This window comes from Ranitomeya imitator, chromosome 3, assembly GCF_032444005.1.
Source record: "Ranitomeya imitator isolate aRanImi1 chromosome 3, aRanImi1.pri, whole genome shotgun sequence".
Taxonomy (NCBI): domain Eukaryota; kingdom Metazoa; phylum Chordata; class Amphibia; order Anura; family Dendrobatidae; genus Ranitomeya; species Ranitomeya imitator.
This window is the reverse complement of record NC_091284.1, coordinates 91,112,179-91,130,089: the sequence shown is the minus strand read 5'-3', so window position 1 is coordinate 91,130,089 and position 17,911 is coordinate 91,112,179. Positions and strand designations below refer to the sequence as shown.

Below are 17,911 nucleotides of genomic sequence, written 5' to 3'. Positions count from 1 at the left end.
AGGAAAAAAGTTTTTTATGTATATTCCTACTACGAAATGCAGGAATGTACCCTTTTATAAGGCAACATTTGTTCAAAGGTCTTTTTTTAAAGGCCTTACCACATGACTTTTCCTCTTTCAAAAGCTAATAACGACTTCTTAAAGGGAATATGTCAACAGGGTTATGCTATATAATCTGGAAGCACCATAATGTAGGAGCAGAGACCATGATTCCAGCGATATGTCCCTTACTAGACTATGTTTTTCTGTTTCAATTCAATGAGTGTTTTATCCAATGGAGATCGAGATTATCATTGGAGGACAAGCTGCCTCGTGCCTCCTAGTCCAACCCTAATCCGAGCACTGATTAGTAAACTAAGTGTTACATCCATGGAATCACGGTCTCTATCCTTATGCTGCTATCAGTTTACATTGCAAAATCCTGATGACTGATTCCCTTTAATGGGCCTTGCCGCACTTCCAAAAGGTTGCACCTAAAGGGACTTTTTCAGCAAAGAGTGACTGTTGAAGCCGAGTACAGGCATTCACTGCACCCTTGGCGAGGCCAAATATTTAAATGAACCTTCGCTCCTTCTGGTTTTTCAACTATCTTGCCCCTTCTTTGGTGCTATGAAATCAAAACTGTCAATCAACGAAGAGGAGGTGGAGATAGATGGAAAATAATGATTGGCCATGCCATGATACACCGAGCGGTGGGACTTGGTTTGAACAGTCATCCTGTGCTGACAAAGTCCCTTTAAATTCTTATCCTTTAATTCTCCAAAAAATTGTTATAGTTTTCCTGTCCACATAGCTGCATGTATTTATTGATTTGCCATGTAATACCTGATATCAGTGTAAAGTTTGGTTCAGACGGCCGTACTAAAACTCCGTCTAGTCAAGTCCACAGCTTCGTGTGCTTGTCCACATAGCGTTGAGTGAGAGTGCTTGAGCTGCCCGCTATTACATGCTCTAGTCTGGTCTACAAATTGGACCATTGACACTGGGTACAATGGATCCATATTCTCTACATGTGTGATCCATGGTGCACATGGACAGTACGTGCACTTATAATACTCACATCTGAACAAGCCCTATGGGATTTTTCACATCAGTTTGTTTGGTACTTGTTTTATCCATTATTTTTATGAATAGATCACACACACATAATAGAAACACTTCACCCACTTCTGTATTTTTCACCCACTCCTGGTTTTGGGCTTATAAATACTGATGTGAAATATTGACCAAATACTGAACGTGTGAACGGGTCCTTTTTTTTGTGGACTGATTGCCTCAAAATAAATAAATAAAGGACTTTGTTCTATTTTGTTCATCAGCCTCGCCAATACAAGTCATCGACCCCCGTGAAAAAAACTGATATTACACCGATGTCATCCGTGTGCTATCAGTATTTTATTCCTTAATAGGTAAGAGAAGCTACCAGAGTGTTTTCTTATTATAAGAAAAACGGATGGAACAAGGGTTGTAATAATTGCCTGAAAAATGGTTCCAGCACTCAGAAAAAAACACTGATGGTTTTTGAAGTGTAAGAAAAAAAATCTGATGTGTGACCCCGGCCTAACACTGTAATCTAGAAAAGTTCTGAGAAAATTCATCTGAGACGTTCCTCTGTGTATTGCGGCAGGTTAGCGTGCTTGTTGTTGAAGTGATAACTGGGATAATGTAGGTGTTGGGTATAGATAGGGTTGTGTTTCATGTCATTTTCAGAGTTCGTAATGTTTATTAATATTTTCTCTATTTACTGAGCCTTCTGTCACTGTGTTATATAATTGCCAACCAATTTCCATTTAGACATACATTTCTGGAATATTTTAATGAGCCTTAACAATGTGTTAATTAAGCAATTAAAGCTCTAAAATGAGAAATGTGTGATGGTAGCGGCCCTCCACAGACCACTCAACCAATAATAGAAATGTACCTTTTGCAAGTAGTGACTTGCCCAAAGTCCGGTGAGGCACAATGCCAACACCTAATGTCTCCTATATGTGTTGATCACTGCTTTGGGAATATGTCGATTCTCAAGAGTACAATCTGCGTTGATATTTTATAATTATCCATTATTCGCTGCGTGCACCTTACATTATTATGTGACTAGCTATTGAACCCGTTCTACGCCCGGGTGGCGAGCATTTATATTGGTATATGGTCTCCATCCTGGTATGTGCTGCTCTATCCTGCGTCCCCATCCTGTCATGTGCTGCTCCCATCCTGCGTCCCCATCCTGTCATGTGCTGCTCCATCCTGCGTCTACATTCTGTCATGTGCGCACCCATCCTGCGCCCCCATTCTGTCATGTGCTGCTCCCATCCTGCGCCCCCATTCTGACATGTGCTGCTCCCATCCTGCGCACCCAATCTGACATGTACTGCACCCATCCTGCACCTCCATTCTGTCATTTGCTGCTCCCATCCTGCGCCCCCATCCTGTCATGTGCTGCTCCCATCCTGCGCCCCCGTTCTGTCATGTGCTGCTTCCATCCTGCACCCCCGTTCTGTCATGTGCTGCTCCCATCCTGCACCCCCGTTCTGTCATGTGCTGTTGCCATTCTGCGCCCCCGTTCTGTCATGTGCTGCTCCCATCCTGCGCCACTGTTCTGTAATTTGCTGCTCCCATCCATATGCCCCATATGCTGCTAAAGGTTTATGGCCCCCATAAGATGCTCCATAGTATATGCCCCGTACACTGCTCCATAAAGGTTTATGGCCCCCATAAGATGCCCCATAGTATATGCCCCGTACACTGCTCCATTATGGTTGATGGCCCCATAAGATGCTCCATAGTATATGCTCCCGTACACTGCTCCATTATGGTTGATCACCCCCATAAGATGCTCCATATTATATGCCCCCGTACACTGCTCCATTATGGTTGATGGCCCCCATAAGATTCTCCATATTACATGCCCCCGTACACTGCTCCATTATGGTTTGTGGCCCCCATAAGATGCTCCATAGTATATGCCCCCGTACACTGCTCCATTATGGTTGATGGCCCCCATAAGATGCTCCATTGTATATGCCCCCGTACACTGCTCCATTATGGTTGATGGCCCCCATAAGATGCTCCATTGTATATGCCCCCGTACACTGCTCCATTATGGTTGATGGCCCCCATAAGATGCTCCATTGTATATGCCCCCGTACACTGCTCCATTATGGTTGATGGCCCCCATAAGGTGCTCCATTGTATATGCCCCGTATGCTGCTGCGATATATATATATATAAAAAAATACCATACTCCCCTATCGTTGCTGTGCGCCGAGTGCTGAGGGCCTGAGCAGGCGGAGACACCGGCGCGCTGTGGGGGTCAGGTGCTGGAGTCACCGCTAGCTCAGGCCCCCGACAATTGCTATACTCACCTGTCCCGTTCCAGCGCTGCGTGCCGCTCCGTGTTCCGGCTCCTCTGGCTGTGACTGTTCAGTCAGAGGGCGGCGCACATTAAGCGCGTCATCGCGCCCTCTGAACTGTGAACTTCACAGGCAGAGGACCCAGAACACAGAGCCGCACGCAGCGCTAGAACGGGGGACAGGTGAATATAATACTTACCCTTCTGGCGCGTCCACGGTCCTTGCCTCTCCGTTGGAGATCACGGTGTGCGTTCAGTGTTTACGGATACCGCGATCTCCTGGGAGCGTCACTCTGTGGGGTCCAGACTGCGCCGGCGCTTGCGCAGTCTATAAAGGCTTCGGACAGAGTGACACTCCCAGCGTTATATTATAGATATCAGAACCATTTTATACAATGCGTCACTTTTAGTCAGCCTTTTCTTTTTATCCTGTATTGAAGGTTCCATTATGAGCGTTATGTTTCCTGGTAAAATGATGGGATGCACCAGAAATCCAAAGGATCCCAATAAAGTCGTTGGGGTTGGTCAATTGTGTATCCATTATTGGATTGTATTCAGGAAAATGGAATTCTTAAAGATTGGAATACCAAATCATTACTGATTTTTAGCCAGGTTATGTTTCACATAGGCCAGGTTTACGCAACCTAATTCTTGGCCTGAATACTGTCCGTGGATCACACAGACCAATGATATTTCATGTACCGTAGCTGTACAGTTGACAGTTACTTTTTCCACGGACCAAATTGCAGCATGTCCTAGTTTCTTCCGTATTCCGGATGAGACTTCTTTATTTATTTTACTCACTTAGGCTGGTTTCACATTGGCGTTTTTTCGGGTGCGTTTTTGCGATAAAAAACGCATAAAAACGCATGGTGAAAAAACGCATGTAAACGCGTGTAAACGCTGTGTTTTTTTTACGCATGCGTTTTTGTATATGGTGAAAAAAACGCGGCGTTTTACCGCGTTTACATGCGTTTTTTCATGCGTTTGCGTTTTTTAAACGCATGCAGAAAAATGTGTGACAACTGCCAATCATCAAAATAAAGTAAAAAACCCACTATAAACAGAAATAGTTTGGGTTAGGGGTAGGGATCATAACCCTAACCCTAAAGGGATCCTACCCCTAACCCTACCCCTAACCCTAAGGTATCCTAACCCTAACCCTACTCCTAACCCTACCCCTAACCCTAACCCTAAGGGATCCTAACCCTAACCCTACCCCTAACCCTAACCCTAAGGGATCCTAACCCTAACCCTACCCCTAACCCTACCCCTAACCCTAACCCTAACCATAAAGGGATTAGGGTTAGGATCCCTTAGGGTTAGGGGTAGGGTTAGGGGTAGGGGTAGGGTTAGGGTTAGGATCCCTTAGGGTTAGGGTTAGGGGTAGGGTTAGGGGTAGGGTTAGGGTTAGGATCCCTTAGGGGTAGGGTTAGGGTTAGGTTCCCTTTATCACCTTTATGCTGGGGGGTGGCATATCAGTGTGTTTTCTGGTTTTTTAATAAAAAAACGCATGTGTTTTTTACCGCAAAAAACGCATGCACCAAAAAACGCATGCGTCCCCATTGACTCCAATGTATTTTTTGACCCAAAAAAAAACGCATGAAAACGCATGCTTTTTTTTTTGGTCCAAAAAACGCTTCTAAAAATACTACAAGTAGCATTTCAGAAAATGAACGCATGCAGTAAAAAAACGCATGCGTCAAAAAACGCGACCAAACGCGTACACAAAAAACGCATGCGTTTTCAATGTTAAATATAGGGAAAAAAAACGCATGCGTTTTTTTGAAAAAAAAAAACGCTGCAGACAAAAACGCAAGTGTGAAACCACCCTTAGCGCCATTATTTCCATAGACTGGACAGGAAATTCTGCTGCTTCTCATCAACAGAGCAATTCTTCCTCTTTCAAGCTGCTCTGTCGACAGGGCGTGACCGGTGGTATCATACTGATTGACAGCTGGCCTCACGCAGTTAGGCAGCGGGGAGCTGGCTGCCAATCAGCATGACATCAGCCCCGTCAACAGAGAGGAGTCAAAGAGAAGCAGCTGCTCTTTCGATGTGACTTCAGTGGAAGCCGTAGGATCGTCAGCAGGGACAATTCTGATTTCTACAAAATAGAGCAATATTTTACAAAGTTACATTCTATTATATTAGAATATACAGTATAAACTATTTTTGAATAGTTTTAGTCCTTAAAGAAAGTTGGAAATTAACCAGCAGATGATGGTTATCTTATCATAGCCTGCAGTACATGCCAGCCTGTATTCTGACAACAGATCTGCAGCGCAACAACACTGTAGTTCTGTAAATCAGGGGAAATCACAGATCAGACTACAGAAATAATCTTGCTAGGCCACACTCAGTATTTCGTTTTTCATGTACAAGTTCTAACCTTGTTTTTTTTGGCTTGGACACCTGCCCATTATTAACGTCTGGTTTTGATCTTAATTACGGATCAAACTCATCCATTTCAGCCCACGGGTCTGTGAAAAACTTGATAGGACATGATGACATCGCAGTTGCGTCTCAGTCCATTTTTCATGTTTGATAAGAAAAGCTAGGAAACCCTCATCAGTTGTTTATATCGCATACGAGAAAAAAAATGATGCAACATTGATGGTAAAACACACTGAACAAATACTGATGCTGGTGAAAATCAGCCGTTTTTTTCACATACATAAAAAATTACTGATGTTCATGTTTTCGTGTTTATTACTAAACTGAGAGCTGTAATTAGCCCCGTTTTTACGCTTCTTCAGTAATAGTTCGTCATTATTTACCACAAGGGCTATAATAAAACGACATGTCTGTCTTCTTACAGACCCTGATCTTCCTGTGCACATCTAACCTTCACCTCACAGGCGCCAACATGGTTTATGAATCTTATGTCACCTCTCAAATGAAAGTCTAAATATGAGAAAGCCATACACATGCTGTACATGTGAACCTGGAAAAGACCTGCAGTCACTGTGCGCATTTAGAGCCAATCTACAGCCGGCACCAGAGCTCAATAAACGCGGTGCTAACTTACCGGGAGTACAATCTTTTCTAGATCGCATAATGATAAATTCCTGGAACGCAATGTTCTCTTTTTGACGGATCACCTGAGCCTCACGTTATAGAGCTGTCAAAGAGCATGCAATTAAAACTAAAATGGCTAACAAGCGGCACGCAATGGTTACCAACCCCTCCTGTCTCTATTCCTATAACTGAGGATATAACTCGAGTACACCACTAAATAGATGTCAAACCTACAGATGTCGCATATTTATTTTATTGCATTTTCCTACAGTAACTATCTATTCAGGATTCATCATGTATCCTAATGATCACTTAGCAAATCCATTTATTCATTAACATTTCACAACAGACACAAACCATAATGAGCAGACATGTGAGACTAATGTGTTCACAATTTCATGTTTTTGAAACCATGAATCAGAGAGGAAACATCTGATATATTGATCTAGAAGGATGATAATGAACACTGGTACAGCTTTAATGGTCACTTTTAGGCAGCTTGATCTCATTTGATAGATAAAAGTGATAAATGGACAATCCGCAGATCACTTTTTTTTTTTAAAGGGACACTGTCACCTGAATTTGGAGGGAACAATCTTCAGCCATAGAGGCGGGGTTGTCGGGTGTTTGATCCACCCTTTCCTTACCCGCTGGCTGCATGCTGGCTGCAATATTGGATTGAAGTTCATTCTCTGTCCTCCATAGTACACGCCTGCGCAAGGCAAGATTGCACTGTACTGGATAGACATCTATTGAGATGGTTTAGTGAATCCTGTATTGAGCAGGGGATACGCCATGATTAACTAACTCTAACATTCTAATAATTCTATGAAATTCAAATTTTCCCCTAATATTCAATTTGTGTTGAATTAATTCAATGCAATTTGCCTATAATTGTCCAGAAAATACATGTGTAACACTCTGAGGTCTCCTAGGAATGTATCTACATGTGTCTTACAATGCAGGGAGCACAGTTTGACACACAAGCCTTGGATTAAGAATTTTTTTTTAGTAGCAAAATTATCACTGGCAGTTAATGCTGCCTTTGTTTGCAGTGTATAAAGAATAAAAAAGGCTATTAAAGTACTGTTGTTACACTATATCTCACATCAATCAATTCAGCCACAATTAGTGACGATTAGTGATGAGCAAATATACTCGTTGCTCGGGTTTTCCACAGCACGCTCGGGTGGTCTCTGAGTATTTGACTGCTCGGAGATTTAGTTTTTATCGCCTCAGCTGAATGATTTACAGCTACTAGCCAGCATAAGTACATGTGGGGGTTGCCTGGTTGCTAGGGAATCCCCACATGTAATCAAGCTGTCTAGTAGCCGCAAATCATCTAGCTGCGGCAAGGAAAACTAAATTTCCGAGCAGTCATAAATACTCGGAGACCACACGAGTTAAGAGTATACTCGCTCATCACCAGTGACTATGCTACGACAACAGTTCTCTATATCCCTTAAAGCAGGGGTGGGGAACCTTTTTTCTGCCAAGGGCCATTTGGAAATTTCTACCAGCAATCGGGGTCCGCACAAAATTATCAACTTGAAATTACCCTACTATATTTGGGCAAACCATTAACTCACCCCTAATGTGATGGCTGGAGCTGCTTCTCTTAGGTGTGGCTTTGATGTTACGTGATATTGAGCATGTTGCTTCTCACAACTGCTTTTCCAGGTTTGCATTGCTCTCAAACACAGTCAACTCTTTATGATAAGTTTTGTGAAGCATATACATTACATAGGAGACACTGGGACAGCTATATACACATCACGGGAGGTGCTGAAGGCATATACATCACAGGAGACACTGGGACTGCAGTATATACTGTACATCACAGGAGATGCTGGGGGGCACGTACATCACTGGGGAGGGCTGAGGGGGCATAGACATGACTAGGGAGGCATATACATCACTGGGGAGGGATGGGGGCATAGACATCACTAAGGAGGCCTATACGTCACTGGAGAGCCCGGGGGCATAAAAATCACTGCCGAGGCTGGGGGGCATATACAGTCATGGCCAATAGTGTTGGCACCTTTGAAATTGTTTCTTCCCTGAAATTATTGTAATTACACATGTTTTGTTATACACATGGTTATTTCCTTTGTGTGTATTGGAACAACACAAAAAAAAAAACAGAGAAAAAAAAATTGGATATCATTTCACTAAAAAAAAAACAAAAAACAAAATGTGCTGGACAAAATTGTTGGCACCTTTACAAAATTGTGGGTAAACAGCTTTGCTTCAAGTATGTGATGCTCGTTCAAACTCACCCTTGGCAAGTAACAGGTGTGAGCAATATGAAAATCACACCTGAAACCAGATAAAAAGGGGAGAAGTTGACTCAATCTTACATTTTGTGTTTGTGTGTGCACACTAAGCATGGAGAACAGAAAGAGAAGAATAAGATAGCTGCAGAGTATTATGATGAATCCTGCGCTGCCCGTGCCTGACATCATTAGACCACTCTCTGAGCCTTTAGCAGTGTGTGAAAAAGCGCCAGAAATTTTATGGGGGCTGGTCCCCGCAAATCAGATTGCAGAGTATTTGGATTTATGGGGACCCGCAAATATCAGGAAACTCGACCTATAGACGATTCTCTACAGATCGATCCTCTCAACTCTAATTCACAGCTATTCCAGCTCCTCCAAATTCTGCTGAGTGTGCATGTTTTTTTCAATAAACAGAGAGAGACAAGCTGTAGCCAGATTTCTCTGACCATAATTTATCTATCACGAAGACCAAGCATAGGTTCTATGAAAATCCAATTTTCCTGATTCTATTTTCTACCAGATTTGCCATCAGCAAAAGGCCAGCACCTTACAGGCTTATGGGTGGATAGTTGATCCTGCTGACCAATACTTACCTAATGTTTATGGGAGAATTAGTGATCCAGCAACAAGTGCTGTACAAATATGAATATCCACTAATTTTAAGAACCCATTCACTGATAAAAGTGAAAGAAATTTTTTTTTCTTAAATTAAATTTTAATATTCCATTTAAAATATTCAAGCTGTATTCCACTGTAGTAGAAAGTTGCGCTCTATAGTCTATTTTTTCCCTCTGTATTAAGGATAGGGTGTAAGAGATGGTTCGAGCTAGAAAGAAAATGACACTCTCCCCCGTAGTATTATGCACACTACTGCTAGTATATAATATGATGGGTCAATATATCAATCTGTACTCATATTATTATTGAAAGTGCAATCTAAGTGTATCTAATTCTGCCAGATGCCTATATTTATTAGTGCCACTAGTGTATTTCAAGATAATTACCTAAAAGTATTAGTTTATGCCTTTTTTGTATTATATGGCACACCTAATATCGCCTCAATGCGTATGGACGTCTTATGCACGTTTTACACTTGCAGATCAACTATATACAAGCTACAGTACATTCTATGCGCACAGAACAATCATTAAAATGATCGTTCTGTGCTCATTGAACATTTATTATTGGTAGAATCTATCCTGATTACATAGGGTGATGGGCTGCCGATAATGAAAGTTTTAAGCCTCTAAAATCATCGTACACGATAAATGAGTGCTCAATCTCTGAATATTCGCTCAAATTGGCAAATATGTATGATGTGTATGATATAGGCTGTCTCACTTATTAATCTTTACTGTATCCGTCACTATCATCATTAGAGAATCTCTAAATGACTACATCTGTATATGTGTATGTAGCATAGTGTATAGTATATGCGCTAATATACGGTATTCACCTACCGCCATCTTCCCCGGGATCCAGCGTCGTTCTACACCCCTCCTCTGTGACGTCACCGCTCTTCAGACTCTCCAGGTATCACTGCGCTCTGTGTGACCCCAAAGTGGCTTTTACAATATAAGTCTATGGAGCATCAGAACGTGGCTCCGCAGACTTACACTGTAAAAGAGGCTTCCGGCTCATACAAAGACCATAGAGTGACCCAAAAAGTCTTTTTTTTTTAACCAATTGGCATATTTATAAATTTAAAATACGTTTAAAAGCACAAATTTTTATGGGTTTTTCAGGTAGTGTCCACCTGAAAAAGACATTATGTGCACATAGCCTTTAGGTCGTTTCTGAAGAGAATTTTGAGGCAGATCCGTTCCAAAAACTCCCCAAAAAACACAGAACATAGCCACAGTCCTGGGCAATCCCTTTAATGAGAATCTGTCACCAGGTCTGAGAGCAGATTTATGTAGAGACAAAATCCCTGATCCCAGCAGTGTGTCACTTACTGGGCGGTTTGCTGTTAATCCATAATGATCCAGCACATCTTGATAATAAGAAACTTTTACCATATTCAAATCCTCTTAAAGACATTGTTGGAGATCAAGACAGAATGGGATAACTAGTCCTACATGACAGTAAAACTTTATGCGTTTCGACCCATGTGTGTTTTATCAGGAGATTATCACTAGAGGTCCATATCTGTGAGCGTTGTGTAACCCTATCCCCACCAGTGATTGGCAGCTTTCTGCCTATGCACAAAGCTGCAAATCATTGATGTGGGTGGGTTATACAGAGCTCGGCATTCAATGAATTCAGTAGCGTAGCTACCGGGGGGGCAGAGGGCGTGGGCGCCCTGGGCCCGGTGCTATGAGGGGCCCCCCCAGAGCTAGGCTACTGCAACTGTATCGGCGCACTGCGCGCGCCGATAGTTACCTTCTGCGGCAGAGCAGGGAGATTCGATCTCCCTGCTCTGCCGCTATGGGGCCCCTGAGCAGGAACTGATACAGCTGACTGCAATGACGAGGGAAAGAGCGCTGCGCTCCTTCCCCCATCATTCCCTGTCAGCGTCTGATGTCGGTGACGCTGACAGAGGGCGTGATGAGTCACTGCCCGGTGCCAAGGCTAGTGGGAGCTCAGAGCAGCGCAGGAACCAGGAAGAAGAGAGGTGAGTACGGTATTTATTTTTTTTAAGGGGTGATGCCTTATACTACAGAATCTGCCTATGGGGGGTGCTGTCTTATACTACAGGGTCTGCCTATGGGGGTGCTGTCTTATACTACAGGGTCTGCCTATGGGGGTCTGCATAATTCTACGGGGTCTGCCTATGGGGGGGTCTGCCTTATACTACAGGATCTGCCTATGGGGGGTCTGCCTAATACTACAGGGTCTGCCTATGGGGGGTCTGCCTAATACTACAGGGTCTGCCTATGGGGGGGTCTGCCTAATACTACAGGGTCTGCCTATGGGGGGTTTACCTAATACTGCAGTGTCTGCCTATGGGTGGGTCTGCCTAATACTACAGGGTCTGCATATGGGGGGTCTGCCTAATACTACAGGGTCTGCCTAATACTACAGGGTCTGCCTATGGGGGTCTGCCTAATACTACAGGGTTTTCCCATGGGGTGGTCTGCCTAATACTACAGGGTCTGCCTATGGGGGTCTGCCTTATACTACAGGGTCTGCCTATGGGGGTTCTGCCTTATACTACAGGGTCTGCCTATGGGGGTCCTGCCTTATACTACAGGGTCTGCCTATAGGGGTGCTGCCTTATAGTACAGGGTCTGCCTATTGGGGTGCTGTCTTATACTACAGGGTCTGTCTATAGGGGTGCTGCCTTATATTACATGGTCTGCCTATGGGGTTCTGCCTTGTGCTATAGAGTCTGCCTATGGGGGGTGTATTATACAATACAGAGTAGGCCTATGCGGAGTGCATTATACTATATTGAGGACTATCTGGTACCTTATACTATATTGAGGACTATCTGGTGCATTATACTATATTGAGGACGATCTGGTGCATTATACTATATGGAGGCTATCTAGAGGGGCATCATACAGTGTGGGAATTACAGTGTTGGAGCCATCAAACAGTTTGAAGGCTACTAAGGGGTCAGTATACTGTGCATAAGAGAGCATCATACTGTGTATAGAGGAGCTGTACAGCGGGGAGACTCGGGACATTATTAAATGTAAAGTGGGCACTTATTGTTAAAGGGGAACTCAGGTTACTGTGACTATCAAAGGGGCACACAGGGCAATTTTACTATCTAGGGGGCAAAATATGGGCACTGTTTTCTAGGGCACTTGCACTCTATATTATTACTATATTATAGAGTGGTGCTTTAGAATTTAGAGGGTACAGAGAACCACACAGCAGGGGCAGTAATAGGGACAAATACGGCAGCAGCGGCTCAGTATTGGGGTATCAGGTGCAGTAATAGGGACACATACGGCAGCAGCGGCTCAGTATTGGGGTATCAGCAGGATGAGTTTGTGCAGTATGGAAATAGATGGTGATGGGGCTGGAATATGAGAAGTGAAATGTGTCTTTGTTGTATTCTTCAGGTGAGTCTTTGCTGGAAGAAGTTGTCATGTCGGTCTGGGCCAGATGGAAAAGACTGGAAAAAAGAACGATTCCATCAGAAAGGACATCAGTGGTAAGTCATTATCTGTAACTGTGCTGTAATCTCTTATATGTTCTGTAGGGCTGGTATCTACCACTGACCATATGGCGGTCTTTATATAGAGATTATCTTCAGCGCATTCATCTGCTGAGGTTCTCCTCCACTATTAGGGTGCATCACCGAGTTGTTATCAAGGTTACCTGGTTAGGGGCCACTCAGAAGCTTCGCCCCCCCCCTGAACCAAAACCCTAGCTACGCCTCTGAATGAATTGGTAGATCTGCAGCAGATATAACTGATTTTATCAAAAGTACAACATGCAGCCCAGTAAGCGACACAACTCTGGATCATTACATAATCCTGCCCTAAGATTGGGGAGAATAAATCTGGTAACCGCTTCCCTTTAAGGAGTGACACCTGACATCTATGTACTAACCAGTTATGTAGTAAAGGTAATGGGGTTTGGAAGTCCAATGTTGCCATATAGAGATCCAAAAAAATGTAGAGACTCTTCTTGCTTCTAAATACCTCTAGAATCACTATTATACATCTAATCCACTCTCTAAATAATTTCCATTGACAGAATAACAACTGAAGTGGAATGATAAGGCAGAGACACACTGTGATTTGTCCTGATGAAGAAGTTTGGAGCTTCCAAACACTTGGACAAATAAACCGCATTCTTGGATACCGTTCTCCCCTTCCATCTTTGACTACCGGCAGCGCGGAATTAACCCTATCATTACATTTCAGCTGTTATCTTGCCGTGGGTCTGTGGCAGCCTTGAGCCTTTTAGTGGTTCTTGTGACACAGCCCCCCCAGGTGAGTACCATTACTTTTGATCCCCTATTGTCATGCCGATAAAACCCTATTGCACCTATTGTTCTTCCAGTTTTTCTACCTCATTAACAGAATAAGGTGTAAATGATAGATGTGGATAACTCCAGAATAATGTTTAAAATGCTTTACCTTATTAATAACAATTTTTTGCTTTTCTTTCGCAGAAGAGAAATTTAATGTTAGCTTTTCAAGCGGCTGAAAGCATTGGAATTAAAGCAAGTCTGGTGGGTACCAATATACCTAGCGTCTATATAAATTCTGCAACCACAGTCATATACCATCTCTAATGTATGTAATCCCATGTACTGTCTTCGGAGGACGCTGTAGCCAGACTTTAGTCATTTAGAACCAGATTCTGAGCAGCATTTCAGTATGAAATCTTTCCTTTCTTTGTTAATATATAGAAGGTTCGTTCTCATGGAGAATCTGTATCATGTTCTCCATAAGGGCTCATTCACACATCTGAGTTTTCCATGTACAAGAAAAATAGACCGATTATTCTGATTAGGCTTCGTGGTCCCAGTGTCATCCATTAAGTATGTGGAGAAATAAAAAACAAAAGTTTCTTCACCTTCTCCATTTTTACAGTCTGAAAATCACCCAAGTGTGGTCCGTTATATACCAAGGATCCATAGACTTGCATTGCTGATTTTGAGCTGACCCTGAGTTTAAAATCAGACTTATCTCCTCAATTTTCCATGGTTCGAGAGAACCGAGAAAAATCATCGACATGTTGAAGGCCCCATAGACTATCACAGATATGAGTGCTATCCGTGAAAGCCACAGATAGCATTCATGCTTGAAAATCGGATGTCTACATGAGCCTTTACTTTCGTGTTCTTTAGCCCTCTCGGGGACCGTGGCCTGGATACAAGTTAAACCTTTGCACCCCTTAAAGATCTAAGCCATGCTATGTAGTTTGGGATTTACAGTAGGTCTCGTGGAGGCCATATGCTTGGCTTTAGCTCTCTTATCAGTTTTTCTTTTCTCTGCAGGAGCTCAATGAGTTGATGTTCACAGATCGTCCAGACTGGCAGAGTGTGATGCAGTACGTGTCTCAGATATACAAGTATTTTGAGACATAAAGGAAGGCTGTGAATAGGAAGACTGCTACAGAGGAAGCACATATTCACTTTATCGATCAGGTCTATCTCGATAAGAGCAGAGCTTCACACTGCATTATGAATGTGTGGAGGCAACACGTTGAGTTCCTGGATCCTGGTGCTGACTGTATGACATATTACATGAGTGGGGATTATAACGCTGCCCTTAATAAACCCCATCGCCTCGATCATCGGCCTCTGGCAGGATACACTAACATAGAAGTCCTACAATACTGCGACCATGGTCCTTGTGAAAATTGACACTATGTATTTCTGAGTTTTCTGAACCTCCAGATTTGGCAGAAGCTTCAAAAACAGCAATGATTGACATTATTTTCTGCAGGTCACAGAAAAAAATAATGTATGCATTACTTTACAAGAAATTGAGATTTTTGCTATTTATACACTACCAGACAGAATTCTACGGCATAGAAGGACGTTGGATATTTCTAGAAGAGTTAATTCACGTAGGTGAATGGACGTATTACATCAAAGAGGACACTCATTCCATAATGGTTACCTGATCTGTTTTGCACGAGATGCACACATCCATATTGTACGATATGATCTCTGGTCCCTGACATAAGTGCCATGCTTTAGTAAGAAATGTTTTCCTAATCTATTAACCTGTCCACTGCCAGCAGAGATTTCAGAGCAGATACAATGGAGCTAAATAACATATGCAATTTCCATAAAGTAAAGGGTTAAGTTATACAATATTGACACCCCTGCAATTCTGTCAGATAATACTCAGTTTCCTTCCTGAAAATGATTGCAAACACAAATTCTTTGGTATTTTCTTCATTTAATTTGTCTTAAATGAAAAAACACAAAAATAATTGCCCTAAAGCCAAATTGGATATAATTCCACACCAAACATAAAAAAGGGGGTGGACAAAAGTATTGGCACTGTTAGAAAAATCATGTGATGCTTCTCTAATTTGTGTAATTAACAGAACCTGTAACTTACCTGTGGCACCTAACAGGTGTTGGCAATAACTAAATCACACTTGCAGCCAGTTGACATGGATTAAAGTTGACTCAACCTCTGTCCTGTGTCCTTGTGTGTACCACATTGAGCATGGAGAAAAGAAAGAAGACCAAAGAACTGTCTGAGGACTTGTGAAACCAAATTGTGAGGAAGCATGAGCAATCTCAAGGCTACAAGTCCATCTCCAAAGACCTGAATGTTCCTGTGTCTACCGTGCGCAGTGTCATCAAGAAATTTAAAGCCCATGGCACTGTGGCTACCCTCCCTAGATGTGGATGGAAAAGAAAAATTGACAAGAGATTTCAAGGCAAGATTGTGCGGATGTTGGATAAAGAACCTCGACCAACATCCAAACAACTTCAAGCTGCCCTGCAGTCTGAGGGTACAAGTGTCAACCCGTGCTATCAATCGGCATCTGAATGAAAAGGGACTGTATGGTAGCAGACCCAGGAAGACCCCACTTCTTACCCCGAGACATAAAAAAGTCAGGCTGGAGTTTGCCAAAACTTACCTGAAAAAGCCTAAAACGTTTTGGAAGAATGTTCTCGGGTCAGATGAGACAAAAGTAGAACTTTTTGGGCAAAGTCATCAACATAGAGTTTACAGGAGAAAAAAAGAGGCATTCAAAGAAAAGAACACGGTCCCTACAGTCAAACATGGCGGAGGTTCCCTGATGTTTTGGGGTTGCTTTGCTGCCTCTGGCACTGGACTGCTTGACCGTGAGCATGGCATTATGAAGTCTGAAGACTACCAACAAATTTTGCAGCATAATGTAGGGCCCAGTGTCAGAAAGCTGGGTCTCCCTCAGAGGTCATGGGTCTTCCAGCAGGACAATGACCCAAAACACACTTCAAAAAGCACTAGAAAATGGTTTGAGAGAAAGCACTGGAGACTTCTAAGGTGGCCAGCAATGAGTCCAGACCTGAATCTCATAGAACACTTGTGGAGAAGTCTAAAAATGGCAGTTTGGAGAAGGCACCCTTCAAATATCAGGGACCTGGAGCAGTTTGCCAAAGAAGAATGGTCTAAAATTCCAGCAGAGCATTGTAAGAAACTCATTGATGGTTACCAGAAGCGGTTGGTTGCAGTTATTTTGGCTAAAGGTTGTGCAACCAATTATTAGGCTGAGGGTGCCAATACTTTTGTCTGGCCCATTTTTGGAGTTTTGTGTGAAATGATCAATGTTTTGCTTTTTGCTTCATTCTCTTTTGTGTTTTTTCATTTAAGACAAATTAAATGAAGATAATGCCAAATAATTTGTGTTTGCAATCATTTTCAGGGAGAAACTGAGTATTATCTGACAGAATTGCAGGGGTGTCAATACTTTGGCCACAACTGTACCCCTTGTTCTTTACACAAGCAATGTGTCAGTATTATCCTAGGCACCAGCCTGCGGTGATACTCCCATTTTGCCACCGCGGATTGTTTTTTTTTTATGGTAATGCACTGTTGTAACTGAGAGGATAAATAAAATACACCTGATATTAAATATTCAGCAGCTTTTTCTTGTATTTGATTCATATTTAGCAAATTAAGCATCTTATGATGAGTACAATCTGGGCTGCTGCTCAGCTGACCGAGGCTCTGGGTAGCCCTTGGCCAGATTGCTCTCATCATTAGCGGTGCACCAGGCAGGCACCATTCCTGCAGCGCCGCTGCCCACAGCAAAATGTCACAGCAGAGCCACAGGAAACTGTTCTCAGCTTCATACCCAGCTCTTTCTCTATAACTCTGATGCTACATACATTAATAAAGTACAAGACCAGAAGAGGAAGGAATTGATGCCACAGGTGATAGTCTGTAGAAGTGAGTACACTGTAAGGGATAGCATGATGGTGAATAGGGGGAGGGTATAGGGTGCTATATAATGACTTATAATGAATGGCGGGAGAGATGACAATATTCAGGGACTTATAATGAATTGGGGTTGGTTGATATTGCTAATGAATTGAGATGTATGAAATAATGCTGTATAGGGCCTTATAATGAATTGGGTGGTGGGAGAGGATGCTATACAGGGACTTATAATGAATTGGGTGGTGGGAGAGGATGCTATACAGGGACTTATAATGAATTGGGTGGTGGGAGAGGATGCTATACAGGGACTTATAATGAATTGGGTGGTGGGAGAGGATGCTATACAGGGACTTATAATGAATTGGGTGGTGGGAGAGGATGCTATACAGGGACTTATAATGAATTGGGTGGTGGGAGAGGATGCTATACAGGGACTTATAATGAATTGGGTGGTGGGA

At 42.8% G+C, this 17,911-nt stretch overlaps 1 protein-coding gene across 5 annotated transcripts in view; it reads left to right on the top strand.

Annotated features, from left to right (window-relative positions):
* Positions 1–17,145, top strand: part of LOC138672775 (cytospin-B-like) — a 461,361-nt gene extending 444,216 nt beyond the window's left edge. For 3 of the 5 annotated variants that reach the window (XM_069761119.1, XM_069761120.1, XM_069761121.1), the window contains 2 exons: positions 13,727–13,786; positions 14,558–17,145. In XM_069761119.1, coding sequence (XP_069617220.1) covers positions 13,727–13,786; positions 14,558–14,647 — 150 coding nt within the window. In that variant the 3' untranslated portion in view covers positions 14,648–17,145. The remainder of the gene's footprint in view (positions 1–13,726; positions 13,787–14,557) is intronic. The other 2 variants (XR_011319773.1, XR_011319774.1) reach the window with 1 other exon arrangement.
* The last annotated feature ends 766 nt before the right edge of the window (positions 17,146–17,911 follow it).